Source organism: Pollicipes pollicipes, unplaced genomic scaffold, assembly GCF_011947565.3.
Source record: "Pollicipes pollicipes isolate AB1234 unplaced genomic scaffold, Ppol_2.1 Scaffold_4740;HRSCAF=5597_pilon_pilon_pilon, whole genome shotgun sequence".
Lineage (NCBI taxonomy): Eukaryota > Metazoa > Arthropoda > Thecostraca > Pollicipedomorpha > Pollicipedidae > Pollicipes > Pollicipes pollicipes.
This window is the reverse complement of record NW_023596545.1, coordinates 14,842,001-14,864,812: the sequence shown is the minus strand read 5'-3', so window position 1 is coordinate 14,864,812 and position 22,812 is coordinate 14,842,001. Positions and strand designations below refer to the sequence as shown.

The 22,812-nt window shown below is 57.4% G+C and overlaps 1 protein-coding gene across 1 annotated transcript; it reads right to left on the bottom strand.

The window, feature by feature from the left end:
• Positions 1 to 16,064: 16,064 nt before the first annotated feature.
• Positions 16,065 to 19,497, bottom strand: LOC119099456 (E3 ubiquitin-protein ligase RNF165). The gene is made up of 5 exons (XM_037222609.1): positions 19,428 to 19,497; positions 19,013 to 19,118; positions 18,356 to 18,520; positions 17,198 to 17,280; positions 16,065 to 16,318 (listed from the first exon to the last, which is right to left on the bottom strand). The coding sequence occupies exons 1-5, from the start codon at positions 19,460 to 19,462 to the stop codon at positions 16,192 to 16,194; spliced, it is 516 nt and encodes a 171-aa protein (XP_037078504.1). The 5' UTR covers positions 19,463 to 19,497; the 3' UTR covers positions 16,065 to 16,191.
• Between the last annotated feature and the right edge of the window lie 3,315 nt (positions 19,498 to 22,812).

Here is a 22,812-nt window from a genome sequence, read left to right as displayed (position 1 = left end):
TGTGGTTTAAGCTGGCTAGTTTTTCAGTTTTGCATCAACGCACAGAACACCAAAGAGGCAACGACTCGTAGTGAGCTATAGCCATGGTCACAAATGCGGTCGACTCGTTTACTTCTCCAAAACCTCTAGGTTCCACTTTCAGAAGGACGTGGAAATTAAGGCCTGCTTACCAAGGCTCCTTTTTCTCTCACACTATATAGATTCCCCGTTCGTATTCCGTTCACATGACTCTTATCACAGTGAATCGCTATCACCATGCTTATTCATAATGCATTGCTGTTTGTCGAGATGTTTTTGGGTGATAAATATTCAATGAGCTGCTATCGCTATCGTCATCTGAGCAGCAGCCACGACGTAACCACCGCAATAGAAAGTGAGCTCAGCGAGGCCTAGTAAGCACATTAAGCATCCACTCAAACCAATCTATCTCATTTATTGTCTGCTTTTAATGCGCACGTGTGCTGTATAATAGATATTCATCGCGAGGTTTTCCCTGCATTCCATTCCACAGCATACGCTGAGCATGCCCCGTCACACCATTATTTTGAAACATCAGTGCAGCGAAAAACAAGAAAAGGCGTTTCGACAAAACATATCATTAGGCAAGCGAGCACTGAGCCTATCTCAGAATGAAATAGAGAAAATGGTTGCAGTGAAAATGAACCTCCTGACATACTACCGACACCGAGCGAACGGCCTACCCGATGGCGGCACATAACTGCCCAGCCGTTAAAGGCTCGCGGAGGACGACTAGACACCCCCTGCCGGGCCCCATCCGAGCCCGTGCAGCCCGACCTTGACCTGCGCCTCCCGATAAGGAGGTCGGACAGACGGAAGTGGGCGGCCGGGGATGGTCTGCCTGATGAGATTCCAGCCGGCCGGCCGGCCAATGGTGGGCCAGCGAGTGGGCCGCGCTGCGAACACCGGAGCGGCAGATTGATGCGGTGCTCTTTTCCCGAGATGCCGCGTGGCTAGAAGCCTCCTACGTGCGTAAGCCGCGCCTGTATGATCCTTGCAGCTGGTTGCAATCTCAAGGCTAATGGACGAGTGCAATTGAATAACTGGAATACCGATAGCAGAAAAACAAGGTAGACCACGACAGAGCCGAGGAAGAGCCCACCGTCCGACGGTTGAGACCCTGCGTTAGCTATTGTTCGATGCCGTGAATATGGCCTGAATTCGACGTTGAGTGTCAGTGTAACCAGTCCAATAACTAAGAGTCCGCTTGGCCAGCTTTGCCGTTGAGGACTGAAGCAACTGCGAAATACAATCGGAAAGGAAAATGTTATAGGATGTAAGCCATCTCGAAGTGTTGATAATGGAGTCAGGTGTGTCCACAGGACGGTTCAAAACCGAAGTTATTCAAGGTTTCCTTACTTAAACGCTAAGAAGCTGCTGGGTGAAAAACAGCAGAACAAAAAAGGGTTGTAAGAGCACACCGCTCAGTTAGATTTTTCAGTGTTTTATATTGGAATATTTGATCAGAGGGTCAATTTAATTTCCACTCAGAGTCTCACGTCTTTTTATTCTGCGACAGTGTATAAAAACCCGCTGTCACAGTGGATTGTATGACGTGATCTTTCATGTAGTCTGCGTACACACCTGTTACGAATTTTAGACATATCTATAATAATGTTGTAATGATGGAGATATCTTAGCAGACACTAGAATAGCATCAAATCCCAGTGACGATGTAGGTGCTTCTCATCCATGTGGCCTGCCAACGTGCTTGTTCATACCTGTGCACACATTTTTTTGAAAGCTTTCATTGTCGACAGACCTGACGTTCAACCAGAGAACAATTACGAGCGGGAAGATGGCCACAGAACAATAACGAATGAGAGGGTGGTCAGAAATGAAGAAAAACTCACCATATTGCTACACGGATAGCCTAAAAATATAACTTAAATCCATTTCATTCCAATATTTGTGTCCGGAGTATCTATGCACTTGTAGTTGTCCGGAGTATCTACGCACTTGTGTGTTTGTATATATGATGTGTTGCTTAAATGCAGTTCACTATTGAAATTTTCGACGAACTGTCATCGCAACACTAAATGGTTTTTGCCAGCAGTTTATTCTGGCCCGTATGGGCAGCCAAGTACACCAATTTTTCCCGTGTTGCACCTGGGTTCGCCCCTGTTAATTCACACATCCCCTCAAGGCGATCATCCCTGATGCAGTAGGACATGCTGTGACATCTTTAATAAAACATTGACCGGACACTGGAAGCAGAAGGGAGGTGGGACACCCCCTCAAACTGCAGACGGCTCAGTCGCGTAACGTCGTGACATGCCTTGCGAGACTCGTTTCTGGAGTGGCTTCTGTGTACCGTTGCGGCTCAGTCTTTGACAGGTTATGTTAAATTACTTTTAAAAGCAGCATTAAATTTCAAAACACTGACCCAACTGGCTCGAAAGATAGCATCAAAGCCCCGCCGAACGATTAATGTCCCCTGTATCATGATTAAATGTGAAAGTTGTAAAATTAGACGCCTAAAAACGCCTTAAGGCTATATGAGATGGCAATATGTAAATGGCACAAAAGGCATGAGGTAGCAATTGCATCATGTCTCAGATGCTTCACAGCTTGGTCAAGTGAGTATCCATTTAAAATCACTCAGGGAAAGTTCACTTTGCCAAGGTTATTCCGCAACTGCTGGAAAGGTTGACATTTCTCCCCCATGCGAACTGTTTCAGGCGAAGCCGCAACATTAATGGTACCCATCATTGAACATCTCAGCATATCTGGTGGTGAACATTCGTCTGGCTGATGCTGGGTCATGTTGTTGAGCTTTAAATATGAGTTGAGCAGCTATTAAGAGGACCATCTCAGCGTTGTGGCGTGGTCAGGGACCCGCTTAACGTTTTCTTACTGGCATCAAACAGGGCAACACATGATGCTTATACTTTTCGACCCGACACCTAGACTCGGGGGTACCACGAAAAGGTGAAACAACTATTCCCGCGGTTTGCAGTTGATGAAATAGCCACGGACGACGGTACGTCCCAATAGCCAGGGACAGCGGTGTGTCTTGAATAGCCACGAACGATGGTGCGTCTTAAAATGAACAGCCGGGCAGCCCAAAGCTTTTTTTGGACGTTCGTACTTGATGGGTGAAATATATCTGCTTGAGCGCTCCAGTATTCCACACCCACATGGCATTTCTACCAAACGTCACGAATTGGTGACATATACTCAGGTGTTTATCTCTCTCTTTATAATTCCGTCGTTCCATTAGCCTCGTAAAAGTAGTTTAATTTGCTTTCACGCGGGTGCGTGCCCTCCACAGACAGCAATTGGCGACGGCCACGAACCACCAAGGTGACCGGGGCAGCAGCCTTGAAGCATGTTGTCTTCAGACGGCGTTTTTGCTGGAACTGGGTCTATTTAAGTCACAGCTGTTTCAAATAAGGTGGTTGGAAAACTTCAGCGATCTGACGAAATGCTTGACTTTATGCGCGGCCTGCGTCATTGGTGATGATGAATCTCAAAAGACGACCGGCCATACTACATCCGAGTATCTATGGCATTGGTCACACCGCGTCACGGCAGATGCGCATCCCCCTTTATGTTCATGATTACGTGCCCCCAGGACCACGCCCGTCCCTCCTCAGTCCAAGGCTGGACCAGCAGGACTATCTACACCCGACCCCCTCAGTCCCGGGCTGGATCAGACGACCGAAGCCGTAGCCAGGGCGTGAGCACTCTTAGGCTGGTGCAGTAGTCTGGGTACGCAACCGTACGATGGCGCAGTGGTACGATCATGTATGCGTCCGCTGGCGCAGTGACCCCGGATGCGTCTGTGTACGCTGGCGCAGTGGTCCCGGCTGTGCACTCGGAACCTTAATTGACGATATCGAGGTCCCGGTTGTGACCGTGACGAGAGTGGGAGCGCAGAGGCACATATCCGACAGCCAGCTGCGGCGCAGTCTCGACCCTTCCCCGGGCTGATCGATGACAAGCCATTCACGAGGCTCAATGCCAGGGTGCCTCCGCGGCGGCCAGTGACCTGTGGCAGCACGTGGACCAGCGCTGTACCGCTGTCCGAGGCGTTCAGTGACCGGGTTCTGATGGCCACCCTTTGAAGCCTATCCGCGTCATCCTATGAACTGAGATCACGCGCAGCGGCTTCGCAAGACCCTGGGTCTGGGTGTGCGTTGGCATTGTACATTCCTGCACGTACTCCGCGCCGATCAGTGGCCTAGAATGACATGGACCGGATATTTGGACCACTAGCTAGCAACCAGGGGCCGGGTGTTTGGTTTGCTCCGACCTCTCTTGCTCGCTCCTGGCCCAGCTGAATGACGCCAACGACCGCTCAAATGCTCGCCTCAGTTGCCGTGGACTTGCTCTTGCATGTCAGTGTTAGCGGCATTTTTTTTGGCTGTTTTTTAAGCCTAAATATCTCTGAGTCAGAATTGTGAGCTTGTAGTGTGACAGCATGCGCTTCAATCAATAGCTAAAAACCTGGATGTAGGGAAGCATTCTACACCACATCCAGTTTTGAGCCCTCCAGTTTCCCTCCCTCACCAACTTACATCTGCAATCCTGTATGAAGTGCGTCCCTATGTCTGCATGCCTGTATGCCTGTATACGTGTATGTCTGTGTGTCTGTATGTCCTTATGACCTCGTGTCTGCCTATCTGTATGCTATCTCCCTTGCAAGCTTACGACTGGTCAGAGGGCTCAAGCGCTTGCTCAGTGAACGGGAGCATTCAGACACCTACACGTGCAATGTCACCGAACTTCATCTGTAAGTCTCAGGACGTATCTACGCCAAACAAATCCTAATGTTCGCATCGCTTGTAGCAGGCCTTTCGTATCGCGATAGCGGTACGTTCAAACTCGCATTTGACGAGCCATTTGCCCTGCCGCCGATCACACGCAGGTCATCCACTGTGTTCGCCGTGGTTCGAGCAGACCCGCCCCCGACACACCGTCGAGAATGCTGACCGGGCAACATTCCGACGCTGAAAACGTGAGAGCGGCCGTTGGGACGGCATGTAACGGTGCCACACCGGGCCTGACACGGCGTCACGCGCCCCGGCTCAGCAAGGACAGTGCCGTGCGCCCGCCCGCCGTGCAGGCCGCGGCGACGAGCAGTGGCGCGCTGCCGTCGACACGAACCTGACAAAACCGAGGCCGTGACATTTGACGGGGTACGAAGCTCTCCACAAGCATGTACAACTCACACTGGTTTATATTCAGAAGCTGTACGTATCTAGGACGCAGTCGTTTTCGTATGACTAACACGCGCTTGGGTAGGGGTCAACATGACCTCCCGAAGGTTTTCCCCAAATGGTTTCTGAATGGCGCGGCGTAGCCGCGCCAAATTTTGCGCATCTGTAGATAATTGAAAAGTACATCATTTGGTATAAAAATATATGTACCCTTCTAAGGTCGTTGACCTACGGCGGATCAAATTCAGACCATGGATTCAGCGAAGTCAATTTTTAGAGAATCGTTTAACCTGATGTAACAACGGAGAGTTACAGGAAGCCATACGCCTCTGAGATACTTTATTTGGCATCGCAACAACTGGAGAATATATTCCATTGACCCAGGGTCAGGTAAGAAGGTCAGAACAAAGTCAAAACTAGCCTGCTTTTTCTACATGGATTGCTGTGCGGGGTAGTTTCTGGTGCTCATTCCGGCTGTATTGATAACATGAACTGCACTATGCATCTTTCATGAACTTCTTAGAGGTCAGGATAAGTCAATGACCTAAAATGACCCAGGTCAACATTTTCGTTTCAGGAACACACTGCCTAACATAATCTTTGTCGCTTATTCAACTGCAACACTCAAAGCAACCTTGTAGGATTCTGGCCACTATGACCTTCGAAAGGTCAGACGAAGTCAATGACCCTAAATGAGCATGAGGCCTTTTGTTTGGAACATGTATCTAGGTACTGGGGCACTTCCGAGATCAACCTGAAATTTGACCTTGTTTGACCTTATTGGACCCGAAGGTCATGACCTGAGAACATTAAACTTTGACCTGAGTGAGTTTACGTACAGGTAAACAAACCCTGTGAATTTGGTGTCATTGGTTCTCTTACTTCCTCAGATCTCAGGCGTCAAATTGACCCTGTACCTAGCGAAGGGTATCCAACCAGCCAGCCGGGCGCGTAAGAGTAATTTACCGATTGTTCTAGGGTAAATGTTCAAAGAAATATGGCAAGTCTTATGATGCGCCAGTGGGACTGTGCAAAATGCGTTGCATAGTTCCAAAGTACGCGAAAGGCACAAATGCAATTGGCACATTCTGCATTTCCATTCATAGGTGAAAAAACAAAGAAATATTTACAAAACCAGCCAACCGCTTTGCTTTCCGCCCTAGGTAACTCTAAGGTGCCTGTCTTATGTGGACAGGAAACGATGCTGAAGTATATTTCCCATTTTGCAAGGTGAATTAGGAAAATTACTCCGCTTATCATTAGATCGTATTCTTTCTGCACTTTGCACAGGCCCTGGCGGCCAGCACCTGCTCCAAATGCCGTGGCAGCCTGATCAAGAAGTGACTGGGCCCCAATACATGCAACAGCATTACTACATTAGCTGCAATCCGACCATCAGCAGTAACGGACGGCCGAGTTGGCGGCGCACAAAACCCTCATTTCAAACCCGCTCCGAGTCACTTTTATTGCGACCTATCGCAATCGATCGCCGACAGGGAAGGCTTCGCGTGGTCGGCGCCATCGGTGATGACACCGTCCAGCTGTTTGCGGCAAAGCCAAACTCTCGGTCGTGGTGCCTCCGCCTTCCGTCAAACTCGTCGCCCCACCCAGCCGGAAGTTCTGGCTTCCTGTGAGCGTGCGGCGTCCCTGCAGCCGCCTCGACGTTCGCTGACCCGGCCTCCTAATTGCCCAGCATGGACAGCCGTAATGACAAACTGGTTTGGCTGGTCTTCTGACGGCGGCGAATGACAAACATCAGGGCGCCGTCCACCTGATCGCCGTGACGTCATCTCGGCGTGCGGCGGGCGCGCGGCCTGAGAGCGAGTGCTGCGTGACGGGGCTGTGGCCGGCGGTGACAGGGCCGGCCACCTCCCGCTCAGGAGGCTGTTGCTGCACAGGCGAGGAGGGAAGCAGTGCTGCTCCGTGGTCACTGACAGGTGTAGACGTGCAGCGAGAGGTGAGAGGCGAGGTGTTTAAGGACGCGGTCAGGGTCTCGCAGCTGAAGGTAGGCCGAGACCATATATAAAATTCATCATGTAGTGGGCGTAAGGTATGGAACTGGAACGGCTCGTAACGTTTGTCGGCAGCTTAGGGTCATTTAGCTCGTTTAGCTGCGCCGGTTTGAATCCCAATGAGCCATGAAGTGAGATATGATGCGATGCTCACGGTGGTGAAATAAGTGCGCGTTATTTCTCCCGTCTCTTCGTGGGACGACCGTAATCTGTTCTCTGACTGGATATGACAAAGACAATGAACACGTGCTGGAGCATTGCCAACGATCATATTCTCAAGGATTCAGGGTTGGCTCATTGCATGACGCGGGCAAAACGGCGATGCAGCCAGTCCGAGCAGGCTGCATTAAGTCTTATAATCGTCTCTGACTCACACAGAGCGCTGCGCCATGTTGGCCACAGGTAGCAGAGCGGCACCGGCGCCTGTCGCCGCTGCCCTTAAGAGCACCAGTCTGCAGACCGCGGAGGGCACCGGGGATTTCGTGCGGACACGGAGCGGACGAGTGTTATCCACACCGCGAGAAGGAGCCTGCACTCCACCCATTGGCGTGCTGCGCGGCGTTCGAACAAAGGACTGGCAGGAAAGCTGATGGAGAGACCGGAGGATAAGGGGATGCAAAGCCCACATCAAGCGCACCGCGAGGAGTGCAATGCCTGCCATCCGTTCTGTCTTCACCCTCCTCGGCGTGCCAGTGAACCCGGTCAGCACTGCAGACCGCACCACGTGCGCGTTTCGGGAGAACAAGCCCCAACCGCTGGTTCGTGATCCATTCGCTCGGTGTAAAATGCGGACCTAGCCGGCCTCCGGCGCTGCGCCCGAAGGTCTGCACACGGCAAGCAGGCCTGTACCGGAGAGGCGGCCAGTCGCCCTTCCCTGCCGAGATTCTGATGATTCTAGCCGGAGTGATTCACCGCAGCCCGGTGCAGAGTCTGGCGAGAGGCGCTCCTCCCCGGTACAGAATGAAGTCGAAGGTCGCGCAGTTGGCGGCCGTCTGTGCGGTGGGCAGCCGGCAGACGGACACTGAGAGCGAGTCGGGCTTTGGATTCCTCAAATAGACGACTCAGCGGTCTGAAGGTTGAACGTGTCGGCAGATCGCTGCAAGTATGAGGAACGTAGTGGCAAAATTGGCACTCTCACTTATTTGTGGCGTACCTGTCAGGTGCCCGCCAGCTTCTATTTTCACCGGTGTGTGCAAAACAATCCATTTATAAGGCAGGGGTCTCAAAAACACAGCCTCCGTCCGTGTTGAGACGTAAACCGAAAGTTCTTAACTCAGATCCAGATCAAACTCAACGTTTCAAACTGGAGGTGGCCACGTCAGAATTCGGACAAATACCCACCCTGAAGCATAGGTATTTGTCCGAATAGCCATACCGCTGAAGAGACATGCGCTGTCACGTCCAGATCTTTAATTTCAGATGCGGATTCATACGCTCATTTCGTAGCGTCCGACGTGAAAACAGCTATCATCACCACCGATGCACCAACTCGTAGCATGCGGGCATGTGCAGCATACAGTGACTCGGCGACCCCACCCAGGGCCGGGCAGGATATGCGGCCACCTCGCGCTATGCCGTGCAGCCGAGCCCTGCAGTCAGCTGATCTCCCCGCCTGCCGCGCCGGTAAACCCGCTCCAGCTGGCAGCCGTTCGTGCTGGCGGGCGCCGGCGGCGCGCGGCGTCGGCCGGAGCTTTCCGCCGGCGCCGGCGCCGGTGCCAGGCCAGGTCCGGGAGCCGACAGTTCCCCTCCCCAAACAGACACGACTGTGACAACCGGGCGCACGACAGCAGGGCACGACGTCCGCAGATTCGCCACGGCCGCTAACGGGCGGCGACGGCTGTGAGTCAGCAGGAGCGGACTGCCCAGGAGCTCAACGGGAGCCGTGGGGAGGCGGCAGGATCCGTGAGAGTAGGCACGAGGTACGGGAGGCGGCAGGAGCCATGAAAGGCGGTAGGTGCCACGGGAGCCGGCAGGGACCACGAGAGGCGCAGGGGCCGCGGGAGCCGACAGAAGCCACAGGAGGCGGCAGGAGCTATGGGGGTACACACGAGCCACCACAGGAGGCGGAAGGAGTCGCGGGAGTAGGCATGAGCCATGGTAGACGGCGGGAGCCGCGGAAGCCAGCAGGAGTCGCGAGGAGTCGGCAAGCGAGGGGAAATGCGACCCGGTAAGGGCCGCAGTAGTCAGCAGAAGAGACGTGGTCAGAAGGAGAATAATGACTCTGTAGTAGCCCAAGTCAGAATGGACTTAAGGGCCAGCAGGAGGCGAGGGAAACCAACAACCTAGATGAGTAAACCGAGATCAGAGGATAAAGTGTGCGGCGAGGATGCGCGGAGTCATGCAAGGTAATCAGTAGAAATCAAAAGCCTCAGGTCAATTATCCGGGCTATTGTTTTCGTTAACGGTGTTATTGTTCACTCCATTGATGAGGAGAAAATCCGAAGCATAATCATATGTTTGCTAGCATCTCGTCACAAACATGGTGTAGAACAGCAATGCCATTCCGTGATTAAGTCGGGAATGATTTTCGCACCCCTGGATCCCATAGAAACATCTGACGAGTGGACTTGAATGTTAGGTTCTGGGACCGGTTCGTGAGACCCAGGCATATGTCCGGATCGACTCGGACCCAGCGCACCTTAGTCACGCCTTTGCTAGAGCCGCTGCTTCTCTTTGAATGCTGATGCGCTTTCAAGCCTTGCTTAAACATACCCTGGTATGAAGTCAGCGGCGAACCACTGTAAACATTTCTATGATGAATGGTAACCAGGTTATCAAATTCATTGCATATAGTATATATAATATCATAAGACCATAGTATGTAAGACCATGTATGTTTTATGTTAGAGCCGCGTTTTGAGACATTGCTTTTAGGCATTATGACGACGGATAAATGAAGGCGAGACGTGTAGTTTTGCCCAGTGACATACGTTCACCCTACAACTCTGCTCTGCACTTCTTTGCTTTCATCAAACTGAGCCTAATCGTAAGTTGTTCAGTGCATTAGTATTAGTCTCATGCATAAGTAGTTCAGTGCACTAGTTCAATGAATCTATATCTCCATTCTCCCAGTTTTTCTCCGAAGAGCCTAACGGATTGGAATGGGCATTTGCGCAACGTACTAGCGCGTGGGCCATTCTGAAGTAAGCGGCAAGAAAGTAGCCAAGCCCGGTGGTGTTCTACCTCCATGGTCCACCGTTAAACGTCTGGTCAACTAAAAAAGGCTTATGCAACCACACGTGCATCTGCCAAGACAGCCGAGAACGCCACGAACTGAAGTGATATGCGCACCAAGCCCAACCTCAGCGATATGAGCGGATCCCCTCCGGACAGTTCAGCCTCCCCGTGCAGTTCCTGTCGTCGCCGGTAGCGGCGGCAGGCCCCTAGCGTCGTCCGTAACAGCTGCAGACCCCTGCCGTCACCGGTAACAGCTGCAGACCCCTGCCGTCGCCGGTAACAGCTGCAGACCCCTGCCGTCGCCGGTAACAGCTGCAGACCCCTGCCGTCACCGGTAACAGCGGCAGGCCCCTGCCGTCGCCGGTAACAGCGGCAGGCCCCTGACTGCCGTGTTCCGCGTCCGATCTTTCGGCGGAGAACCCTCCTCGCAATTTGCCTGGCGTCGCCCCTGCCGCTGTAAACAGCGGCCGGTCCGCCGGGTGAACTACGTTCTTTGCTGGACCGATCCGCTCGGCCAGCGGCCGACGCGCACGCCAACCGCCCTACTGCAGCCGGTCGCCGTACAGGTGAGTCGCCCTACAGCCATGGACTGTTCTGCAGCCATTGCCCCTCCCCCTACCCCAGCCGTATGCTGCTGCACAGTCGAGGACTTGCCACATGGACCACGCGGTCTGCGCCACTATGAGGGCCCTGCACGCCCTACTGGCGCGCCACGCGTCACGCGTCACGCACCGTAACAATCGCCGCCGGCGACGCGTCCGCACGGCACCGACTGTCGGCCGCGGACGCCGCCGGCCGCCGGTGACCGTGGCGGCCGTTCCAGGCCCGGTAGCCGGCGGCCGACTCGGCGTGGTGGCCTCTTGGTGCGGCGACGGCACGCGCGATAACGGGTCACCACCGGCCGCCGGCCGCCCCGCGGCGCACGCGTGACTCGGCCGGGACTGGCCGGCCGCTGACCCAGAGCCGCCGGGCGCTGATCGCCGTTCGAGGGCCGACCCTGGGCCCGTCTCAGATGCGGCGTGGGCGGCGCGCAGAGAGACCACCACGCGGCGCGAGTCATCGCATGAACAGAGGGCCGGCGCTGGCGTGGCGCGCCGGCTGGTCCCCACGGTAACCTCTCAGTGGACGGGACCGGCCTGCGCGGCGCTCGAGACGCTCGTCGGCTCGTGCGCTCGGCGCTTGAGACGCTCGTCGGCTCGTGCGCTCGACGCTTGCACGCAGGCGAGCCGTGCAGAGCTCTCTGCTTCGGACCGGGCGGTTGGTGCGACACTGTGCACGGCTGGGGCGCGCGACACCGGCGCTCCGCTGTTGCCAGTGGAACCAGGCGACGCCCAACGGTCCAGCAGCTTATCAGCCGATCTTCCCGCGCGGCGGGGGAAGGAAACAGACCGCGAGCGGCGCCGACGGGGACCGCGGACTCTGCGTGACCACTGACCCAGATGTGACCGAGGCCAGCCCCCGCACGGTCCGTGGGAACATGCCGTAACTCGTGATCGCGCTCTATCGCTGGCGGCTTGCGATGGTCATCTGAGGCCTGCACCGCACGGCGCCGGCCAGGCGCGGCGTGGGCGCTCGAACGCGGTTTGGACCAAGACTCGAGACGCTTTTCCTGGTTATGAACCGCCCGCTTGTTGTTAGCGGAAGTGGGGATGTGGCTTCTAGTGACTGCACCTGATCTAGTAAAGAGATAGGATATATATGTATGCATATGCATATCAAATCTACATCATATTATACATAGGTGTATTATTAAATTTCTGTGAAATAACCTACGTTCAATTTGATTTGTGCTTAAAACCCCTCATGTTCACCACAAAGCTATTCAAGCTATTTTGTCTCCCGGGCTTCGTATGAATATCTTGACTTGAAATCGCAGTCCTTGGTTATTCCCGAAAACGCATGGCCTTCTCATGCAATCATGACGAAGTATACTATTCTACTGAGTGCTTTAATCATTCACTGCTGTCTAAAATATTCAAGTTGCACTTGCTAGAACAATGTACATGTGATCTTCTCGAAGCTATTTCCCACGTCTTCACCACATAAATATACCGATGCTTACAACGTCACGAAATTGCAGCAGCATTCGACAAAACGATGCGGACGTTAGCCCCTGACCGGCGCGTCTGGTTCGGCGACCTTCCGCTTTCGGGGTGGTATATGATTGGACCGTGCCTACAAAGACAAGGACCTTCCCGAAAGACCAAGACCAAAATCCGGACAAGAGCCATTAGTGTGCCCGGAAAAAGCATCTCTGTAATAAGGGGTCGAGCGAATGAGAAGAGTGGACACAAATCTCCTGAACGGGGGAGGGGCTGGATTAGTGACACCAGACGGTGGGGACCCAGCCCCGCGGAACCGCTCTGTCCGCCTTGGAGCCGAGATACCGACACTCGAAGCCACCCCACCGGTGACATGTCGCCTAATACATTGGCCTGCAGATGCCAGTGCGTTCTGAGACTGAGATGACCGCTTTAACTCAGAGTCGTAGACACAGCATGAAGCGTTGAGTACTGCCGATATAACCAAGATTTGCTTCATAACGCGGTCGAGACAGAACCGCCTGCGATATTAAATGCCGAGAACTGTTTGCACGCGAACTCCGAACTGATAGTGCCGAAGAGCCGGGAGATCAAGGCCTTCTAAGCTAAAACCAAAATGTCTGCGTACTTACGCGAGGATCTCCGTAGCCCGATCTCCGGGCTCCTCACATGTCTGACCCGCACCGTCCACCCACTGACCTGAGGAGGTCCGTAGCCCGATCTCCGGGGTCCTCACATGCCTGACCCGCACCGTCCACCCACTGACCTGAGGAGGTCCGTAGCTCGATCTCCGGGGTCCTCACACGCCTGACCCGCACCGTCCACCCACTGACCTGAGGAGGTCCGTAGCTCGATCTCCGGGGTCCTCACATGTCTGACCCGCACCGCCCACCCACTGACCTGAGGAGGTCCGCTCTCGGTGGTCGGGACTGGGCGTGTCGTCGGACCCGATGCCGCTCGAGTCCTCCTGATAGCCGACCGTTCCGGCGGCCGCGGGCCCAGCCAGCTCGGCGGCCGCGCGGCCCTTCTGGCGCAGCTCGCCGGCCGCTGGCCCATACGGGACGGCCGCCGGCGGCGCCAGCAGGCCGCGCTCCATCAGGCGCGCCTCGATCTGCTGGATGCGCGCGCGATTCTCGGGCCGCGCCGCCAGCGTCTGCAGCTGGCCGGCCAGCAGCGCCGCCGTCTCCGGCGAGTCGCAGCGGTACGTGTGCACGTGCACCGGACACTTGGTCACCGGGTTGAAGACGAGCAGGATGCAGCTGACGACGTCGTCATCCGGCGGCGGTTCGCGCACCGCGCACGTGATGGCGTGGTCGGGGATGAAGTGCTTCACCTGGCCGGCGCGGCCACTGCCCGGGCGCGCCACGTGCTGCACAATCTTCATGCCCTTGCTGCTGAGCTGTAGCGTCACCTTGCACGGCTCCACGTGACGCTCCTTGCGCACGAGGTCGGCCACCACAGGGGCCACATACTCACGGCCGCGCAGGCCCCGACTCTCCTCCGTGCCGAGGAACCAGACGTAGTAGGAGGCACGCTCCATGTCGTCGCGGCGACCCTCTCGCAACGCCATCGTGCTCCTCTGTCTGCGGCGGTCGAGCCTCGCGCGCGACCTGCCGAGCTCCGGCGCCGAGCCGCGGGCGAGCGGCTGGCGTCCGACCAGGCGATCCGCCGGCCTGCTCTGCCCGAGAGCGGCTGACACTGCGAACCGCGGTGCGCTGCACACGTCACGCTTGACCTGAGGTCGGTGGCACACGCGACGCGCGAACCGAATCAGCCGTGCTCACGTCTCAGAGCTCCAGGTCGGCTAGTCACGCGACCCTTGACCTCGGGTCAGCTGGCCGCGTGACGCTTGCCCTCGTGCCCACGTGCCGCTGGTGACCGGGTCCGCGCGCCGACAGGACCGCCGCGCACCGCCGCCGCCTCGCCAGTGGCCTCGCCGCGCCGGACGGCCGGCGCCAGGTACCGGTGGCGCCCTCGTGGCCGCTCCCGGAAACAGTTCGCGCCCGCCGCCGGGCGAAGGCCGACGGGCGGCGGCGCGCCGGCGCGAGCCCCCACCCGCCGGCGCGCCGCGCGCACGCAGCAGTCAAGGCCAGCGCCGGTGGGACGTCCGCACGTGTGGCTAACGAGCTCCTCAGGAGGACCGACCGAGCACACCGCCGACGCGGCTGCGGTGTTGGGGGAGCGACAACGGGCGACGACAGCAGCGGCCGCCACACAAGGCATGGGCACGTCCAGGCAGAGCAGGCATCTGGCGCAGCGACAAGCCCCTGCTGCTGATGTGCCGCTGCAGCCTCTGCCCCCTCAACTTCGGGCTGCGTGAAGTGGCCTTCCACAAAAGGAGTCAGCTGTCCGATGCAGTATACAACTTTCGCGCCACTCTGTGCCGAGACACAGCCACACTAACAACGGATATTGTTTCGCGCACAGCGTCAACGCGGGTAAGTGCTGACTAGTAGCGAGAAACGAGCGTATCGCGTGTGTGTTGAAAAGGCCCTGACAGACAAACGCCATAGGTGTTCCCACAGCCGGCCGAGCCGTCTATCGGGAACACCGAGGCCAAGTGTCTCACCTCTGAAACACACCTTCGTGTTCAAAGAAATTTGGGCGCACCTTGGTCTTACAGTTTTGACGGTCTTATCGTCTTACCTGTCACGATCTTGGCAGGTGCACCGACATACCACTCCATACAGGCCGAGAAGCAAGCAGCTGTTCGTAATCAGGGACGACTTAAAAACACCTATTACGCACCAGGCACGGAAGGACAAAACCCCGAATTATCATCGTGTATTCGTTTCTGATCACTCGCCAGTCGTCATGCAACAAGCAAGCGAACAATAACGTGGAGGCACTGCCAAAATCCGGTTAGACCACACATCATCCTTTGGGTACACGTAAAGGCGATTTCTTCGCTTAGCTTGATACACATGCACGAGCCGTTCTGGTGAGTGGCAGTCTCAGGTAGTGCCGCCCACAGATGTCGCCACCGTCAGACCAGCGACGGGTCAATGTCGCTAGCGATATAAGCCGAACACGATAAACGTACCCTACATCACAACTCACATCGGTTGTCACAATCCGGGTAGCTACCCTTCCTTTAATGTTCCACTGGTGCAACAAATTACATAAATGTACAGCCGACCGCACAATGAGAAGCGCTTCAACGATTGGTATCAATGTGCGTGGGTTTTAATAAAGGCCAGCAGCACCAGTCACCAGCTCCGCGGACAGGCAACGCTATAAATGCATGGTCGCTGGTATAGACACCCGTTAAAGGTTACGACCTACCTAATCAGCACACCCACAATCGAGCAAATAGTGCTAAAGGAACAACCCAAAGGGAACAACACCCCGGGTACATCACACCACTGTTCAAGCTCCACGGCGGTTTGCTCCATTTGGCTGACAGAAAGCAACGGAATTCACCTGGGTCTTCTGACCCTTCCGAGTCCCATTAAGCACTAGCCCTGCGCGGCTCCCGCGTCACCAACTGTCAGACGCGCCGCCAGCCAGGAGGTCATGGCAGCGGCTCCAGACGCGCCGAGCGGTCACGCCAGCTGACCGGCCCACCGGTCCGCCGCGCCCACCCAAGGGCCGCGTGACGAGGCCCGCCCCACCCGCCGCAGCCGCCAGCCACCGCCACCCCGCCGCGACAGGCCGAGCTGACATCGAACGCGCTCGCGTGCGTGCGCCGCGCGGACGCGCTTCTTTGGACCGCACGGCTCCGGCGCTCCGAGCCGACCACCGCCAGGGCACGCCGAGGGACGGGCGGCGGGCCGGCTACAGGCCCAGCTGAGCCTTGCTCGAGTGAGCCTCGATGTCGACACGGCAGATGGGACAGCGCCTGTTGGTGGCCAGCCACTGGTCCACGCAGTCGATGTGGTACAGGTGCATGCAGGGCAGCCGCCTGAAAACGCGGGCCACGTGTGAGGCGAAGCGCAGAGGGCGCTGCGGTCGGTGGCGGCGGCGCCTTCGGCCAGCTGCCGCGGCCAGGCACGGCAGACCGCATCGAGCCACACACCTACACACATGCACACACACACACACACACACACACACACACACACACACACACACACACACACACACACACACACACACACACACACACACACACACACACACACACACACACACACACACACACACACACACACACACACACACACACACACACACACACACACACACACACACACACACACACACACACACACACACACACACACACACACACACACACACACACACACACACACACACACACACACACACACACACACACACACACACACACCACACACACACACACACACACACACACACACACACACACACACACACACACACACACACACACACACACACACACACACACACACACACACACACACACACACACACACACAGACGCACACACGCACGCACGCACGCACGCACGCACGCACGCACGCACGCACGCACGCACACACACACACACACACACACACACACACACACACACACACACACACACACACACACATGCACACACACACACACACGCACACACACAACACACAGACACGCAGGCGCGCCAACTCACGAGGGCCGTCAAAACAGTGCGACCAGACCCTTTCTACTGAGGATTTTTAGGCATTTGCGGCAAATGGCTTTGAGATAGATCTCGAAGATAACATTGTCCCTTTATTCGGAAGAAAAAGAGCGAGACATCAGCGATGCCTGACATCACCGTCACCAGCTGACTAAAAAGGGCGCGCCAGACAACGCGTCCTCCCGCACTCACCTCACGCACTCGTCGTCCTCGAACTCGGAAAGACAAATGGTGCACTTTTCGATGTCGCCCGTCTCCGTCCTCGTTTTCTGATGCTGTGGGACAGAGCCGGCAGATGACAGCACCGCACCTGTAGTGTCGCCCGGCCTTACGTGGCCGGGTCCCCGCATCTTTGAAATCCATTCGGCGAGCGGATCCCGCACAATCGAAAGGTCTATGCCCATCGAAAGCGCAGTCGCCTACCACTGGTGACCAGCTGGAGGAACTCAGCAGAAACGGCGCCGCCCTACGCCAGATAACGCTAACGGGACAGGCCACGTACGCCGGCGCAGACACCAGGTGTTGTTGCGTGGCGGCGCTAGTCGCAACAAACTGTCATTGCCAAAAGAAACGGTGTGCAGTACCCGTTCGGCTAATCTGTGTCACAGCGACCTCAAACTGACGCCAAGGCAAGGCGATTCAGTACCAAGGAAATCATGCGCGGTATAAGCCATTCACGCCATCTGGTTATGCGATTCAAGACGTTCGTGAAGACTGAAACAGCCATTTCCAATATCAACATAAAAGCCAAGCGGTTAGTACAATCACGGCCGGCACAAACCACCGGCTTATGTATTCTCTGCATTCTTTTTGGGCTTCCACCACGCTCGCCAGCCCCGCAAAGCCTTCACATTTAAGCCTGTCAGGCAGCCCGTACCGCGGACCACAACCAGCCGGCAGTCTGCGGGGCACCGGCCGCCCCCGGACCGCGGCACGCCGGCCACCCCGGACCGCGGCACGCCGGCCGCCCTCGGACCGCGGCACGCCGGCCGCCCTCGGACCGCGGCACGCCGGCCGCCTCGGACCGCGGCACACCGGCCGCCCTCGGACCGCGGCACGCCGGCCGCCCTCGGACCGCGGCGACGCCGGCCGCCCTCGGACCGCGGCGAGCCGGCCGCCCTCGGACCGCGGCGACGCCGGCCGCCCTCGGACCGCGGCACGCCGGCCACCCTCAGGACCGCGGCGAGCCGGCCGCCCTCGGACCGCGGCACGCCGGCCGCCCTCGGACCGCGGCACGCCGGCCACCCTCGGACCGCGGCACGCCGGCCGCCCTCGGACCGCGGCACGCCGGCCGCCCTCGGTCCGCGGCACGCCGGCCACCCTCGGACCGCGGCACGCCGGCCGCCTCACCTTGTAGCGGTGCGGCAGTGTGTTGCGCTCGATCTGAGTGCGCGAGGCGCCCGGCTGCGCGCCGCCATGCCGGGCAGACTCCAGTTGCGACATCAGGTACAGGTAATGCTCGTCCGTCGCCATGCCGGACATCAGCGGCGGCAGCAGCTGGCCGGCCGACATGCCCTGCGACGGGCGGCGGCAGCGCGTCAGGCACGGGTCCCGATACGGCCGGCGGGCGCAGGCCGGGGCGCAGGTGTCCGGGCCGGGCATCCCTCCGACGTTACCCGGGGTGAGCAATCGCCGAGCCGCTGGCTATCACCCGTGGGACAGCGGGGGTCGGCAACCACGTAACACCGTCCCGGGTACAGCGGCGACAGTGCTGATACGGTGAAGGGGGAGGGGGGGGGGGACAAGCAGAAATCTGGGGACACTGAAGGACGATCAGACGACCATCCAGCACCACGGATGTATTTATTGGTAGCGGTCAGGGGACCCCAAACTAACGCCTGGAGTGCAGTGGACGGCCAGAGGACCACACAACACTATTTGGGTGGCAGTGGAAGATCAAGGACCATCCAGTACCATCTGGGGTAACGTGCGGCGGGAAGGGAGTGGGTCAGGGACCAGCCAGCCCGCCTGCCGCCGCAGCAGCGACGCCAGCGGGCCGGCACGTACCGGATGTGGCTGCAGCGCCGAGATCGAGATGTGAAGGCCGTGAAAGCCCATGGGCTGCACGTGCGCGTGAGGCACGTAATGGTACTGATGCGGCGGTACCTCCGAGCTGCAAACGGAGGCCTGCTAGAGCGACGCGACGCCGCTGTCGTCTTCAATAACAGAAAAACACATATCGGACGCAACTACCGTCCAGTCCACAGCAGCAGTACAACCTTCGAGGTCACCCAACTCATGTCCAGAGCACGCCCGCCACCAATCACATCCGCAAGCCACCCTGAGAGGGGCCGTCACCAGCAGCTGTCAAAGCCAACAACGCTGCCGTCAACGGCGTCAGAACAAAGGGATTCAGCCGTCTTGCAGTCCTCAGGGCGGTCACATGCCGGCCGACAGGCGCCAGCCGTGGCCAGCCGCTCACCTCAGGTACGTCGGCAGGGAGAACGGGTACGCCATGGCGGCGCCGGCGGCGTGGGCCGGCAGCGGCGCGGGGGCGGCGCGCGGCGGGGCGGCCGCCGCGGCGCGGCCACACTCGGCCGGCTGGCGGGCTGGCGGCGGCGCAGCGGGCGAGGCGGCGCGGCGCGGCGGCAGCGGCCGCGGCTCCCAGTGCAGCGGCGGCGGCGGCGGCTCGGCAGACGGCGCCGCGTGCTGGCAGGCCAGCGGCGGCCGCCGGACGGCACCGGACGCCTCGGACGCGTCACCGCCGGCCGACGGTCGGCCACGCGCCCTGCCATCGGAGGAGAAAATCAGCGACCGGCACGGGGCCCCGGTGACAGTGGGAGGGGCACGGGGTGGGAACAAGGGGGGGGGGAGCTCGCCGGGACGCACACGGCCAAAGCTTTCTGGACGCGGAGCATAGGGATAGCTAACTGTTTGGCCACACGAAGCACACCAGTCGCCCGCAAATCAACAAACAGGCAGTGACAACTGCCGGCATTCTGATAAAGGCAAGATTAGCCCACAACCCAACAGCACAGCAGAGAGAAGTTCCCAGCCAACCGGGCGGCCGGCCGAGCCGGGCGCCACCACTCGCCTGGTGTGCAGATCCATCTGCGCGCGCGCCGCCTCGGTCATGCGCTGCTGCTGATGCCAGAGCCGGTAGTGGCGCGGGTTGACGGTCAGCTCCGGTGGCGGCGGAGGCGGCGGCGGTGGCGGCGGCAGTGGCGACATGGCCGGACGCTGAGCCGGACTGCACGGCAGCGGGTACCCGGGCGCGTACAGCGTCGGGTACGACCCCGGGTACGTCTGGTACGGCATCGGCGGCGGCGGCGGCCCGGAGAGACCCCCTGTCCCGAGAGCGGCGCCAGTGAACGGCGCCGGTCGTTGCAGAATGGCAGGTGACGACGGCAACAACCGGCCACGGTGACGCGCAGGGATCAACCAAGGCGCAGCGAACAGTGATTACGGGCGAAAATGGCACACGAACAAACAACAAACACGAAATTGACTTCAGCCGAAGTGCTGTACATAAATCTCACCGATTGTGAGTTTTTCAATAATGTACTGAAACGCTTTTGGAAGCCGACTTTTGTCTTCCACAGCGAACAAAACGATCGAAAATAAGCTGCTTTAAAACTAGTGTTAACATTTGCATGGGATTTTGAACTGAAATAGCCATATTGAAGATCGTTCGGTGCAGCTCACAGCGCTACCCTTCTTACGACCCAAGCCCTTATAGTTCCTGAGCTACGCGCCCGTGAATATGCGCAACGTTTTCGAGGAGTTCGAGGATTTCAAGGTCACCCAGGCGTTCACGACGCCATAACACCATTCAATTTGTGCCATCCATTAGCCACGCGGCAGTCAATGCCAAAAACACTTGTCGAGTCGTTGACATATGGCGTTCATGAACACAATTTCCAGATGAAACGGCCGTCAATTAGTTCTCAATCAGTGTAGTGCAAGGTACGATGACGCGGTCAAACAAGGACGCAGTGGGGAGGATATCTACCAAATAGGGAAATTGTGTTAACGCCATAGGTCTTTTCCACTTAAACGTATACCAATATTTACAACTGATCTTATTTCATCACAGCTGATGTTTCCCTCGGTATTCTTCAAATGTGGAACACTTTCTTTGATGGAAATGACGATAAGGTCCGTGCTGCTGAGATATGAGCCCGCCTTTGTTCGCCAGGCGCAAGTGCGCGGCCACCTTGCCCATCATCCAGTCCGGAGCCTTCGGCTTAAGTTCGCGAACGATTTTTCGGATCCGTATGTTCAGCTACTTGTCAAACCGTGTTTGCCAGCCTCCCACCGTGACTGATCACACCCCCACAGTCCTCTGTTGGCCGGAGTTGGGGAGCGCGGGATCTCCCGAGGTACAAACTGTGACTGATCACACCCCACAGTCCTCTGTTGGCCGGAGTTGGGGAGCGCGGGATCTCTCGAGGTACAAACTGTGACCGATCACACCCCACAGTGCTCTGCTGGTCGGAGCTGGGGAGCGCAGGATGGCTTCATCTTTCGGGCTACAAACTGCGCCGGTCTCTTCAAGCAGTTGCAGCGTCTCACGTATGTAGTGAACGCTGGCGAGGTACGGCATGTACCATATGCACCAGTCATCACTGTAATGGTTGGTTAGCAAAGGTAAAGAGCGACCTCGATACGCTCCGCCGGCATGCTGGGCCGCCCACACTGTTGCTGCTGGGCCCGGCCCCCGGCTTTAGCATTGTGTTCACCTGTGACCGTGTGAGAAGCATCACTTCATTTCTGAGACACGATGAAGCTACGCGTCCCGTCATATGTGACGCAAAATATAATCAGACATAACTATAGTTTCCCGGCTTATCTAGACCCATATCTGTGGCCAGTCAACGGCCAGCGTTCCGCGGTCACACCGGTCCGCTGGCCCGCGTTCCGCGGCCACACCGGTCCGCTGGCCCGCGCTCCGTGGTCACACCGGCCCGCTGGCCCGCGTTCCGCGGCCACACCGGTCCGCTGGCCCGCGCTCCGTGGTCACACCGGCCCGCTGGCCCGCGCTCCGCGGCCACACCGGTCCCGTACCCGCGTTCCACCACCATGCTAGCAGACGCTTGACGATTGGTCGGCGCACCTCCGTGCCCGGGGGCCGACACCATACGGCTTCTTCAGATTACTGCACGTCAAAAGCTGCTTTCCATTCTCCTCCGTACATATACTGTCGATTAATGCCCCGATATCTCCAACTGAGCACAGCTGAGATGTTCGAACTGGTCATAGATCTGCATAGTAGCCCTTTTCACGTAACCATTATTAGATGGGGACCGACTTTGTTACAAAGCTGAAACGTGCCGAAAATAGGACATAAGCAGGACCCCAAACCATGGTTTCTCGTCGGAACTATCAAAATATCCAGAAATTTGTACACCGGGGGCGGTTTTGTTTCTTCATGCACCTATTCATTTCATGCAAGTGGTACTTTATGATCGACTATCACGTGACCAAATACGGAAAGGGGAAATGAATGTTCAGGTGATGATGAGACAAAACCGCTTCCAGGGCAACCTTCACCACTTTGATCTGCCTGAGGACAAACGAAGCGTTTCACCGCTAGCGGGGTCGAGGTGAGCTCCGCTAATCCTCTTGGGAAGATGGCCACTTACACCATCACCTCGCGGGGAAACTTGCTTTCTGATGTGAGACGCTGGATATGGGACGTGGCCATCTCCCCGGCAATATTGTCTGAGACGTGGCCATCTGCCCAGCAATATGTTCTAGGACGTCCCCATCTTCCGGCAATGTGGTCTGGGACGCCGCCATCTGCCCAGTAATGTGGTCTAGGACGTCACGATCTCCCCGGCAATATGGCCTGGAATGTCGCCATC

What these genes read in the sequence shown, in the direction of transcription:
- LOC119099456 (XM_037222609.1), bottom strand. Translation starts at nt 19,462, where the DNA reads ATGGCGTACCCGTTCTCCCTGCCGACGTACCTGAG. An exon ending in CGGCGCTGCAGCCACATCCG is followed by an intron (nt 18,521 to 19,012) that starts GTACGTGCCGGC and finishes CGCCCGTCGCAG; the next exon opens with GGCATGTCGGCCGGCCAGCT. An exon ending in CACTGCCGCACCGCTACAAG is followed by an intron (nt 17,281 to 18,355) that starts GTGAGGCGGCCG and finishes TCTGTCCCACAG; the next exon opens with CATCAGAAAACGAGGACGGA.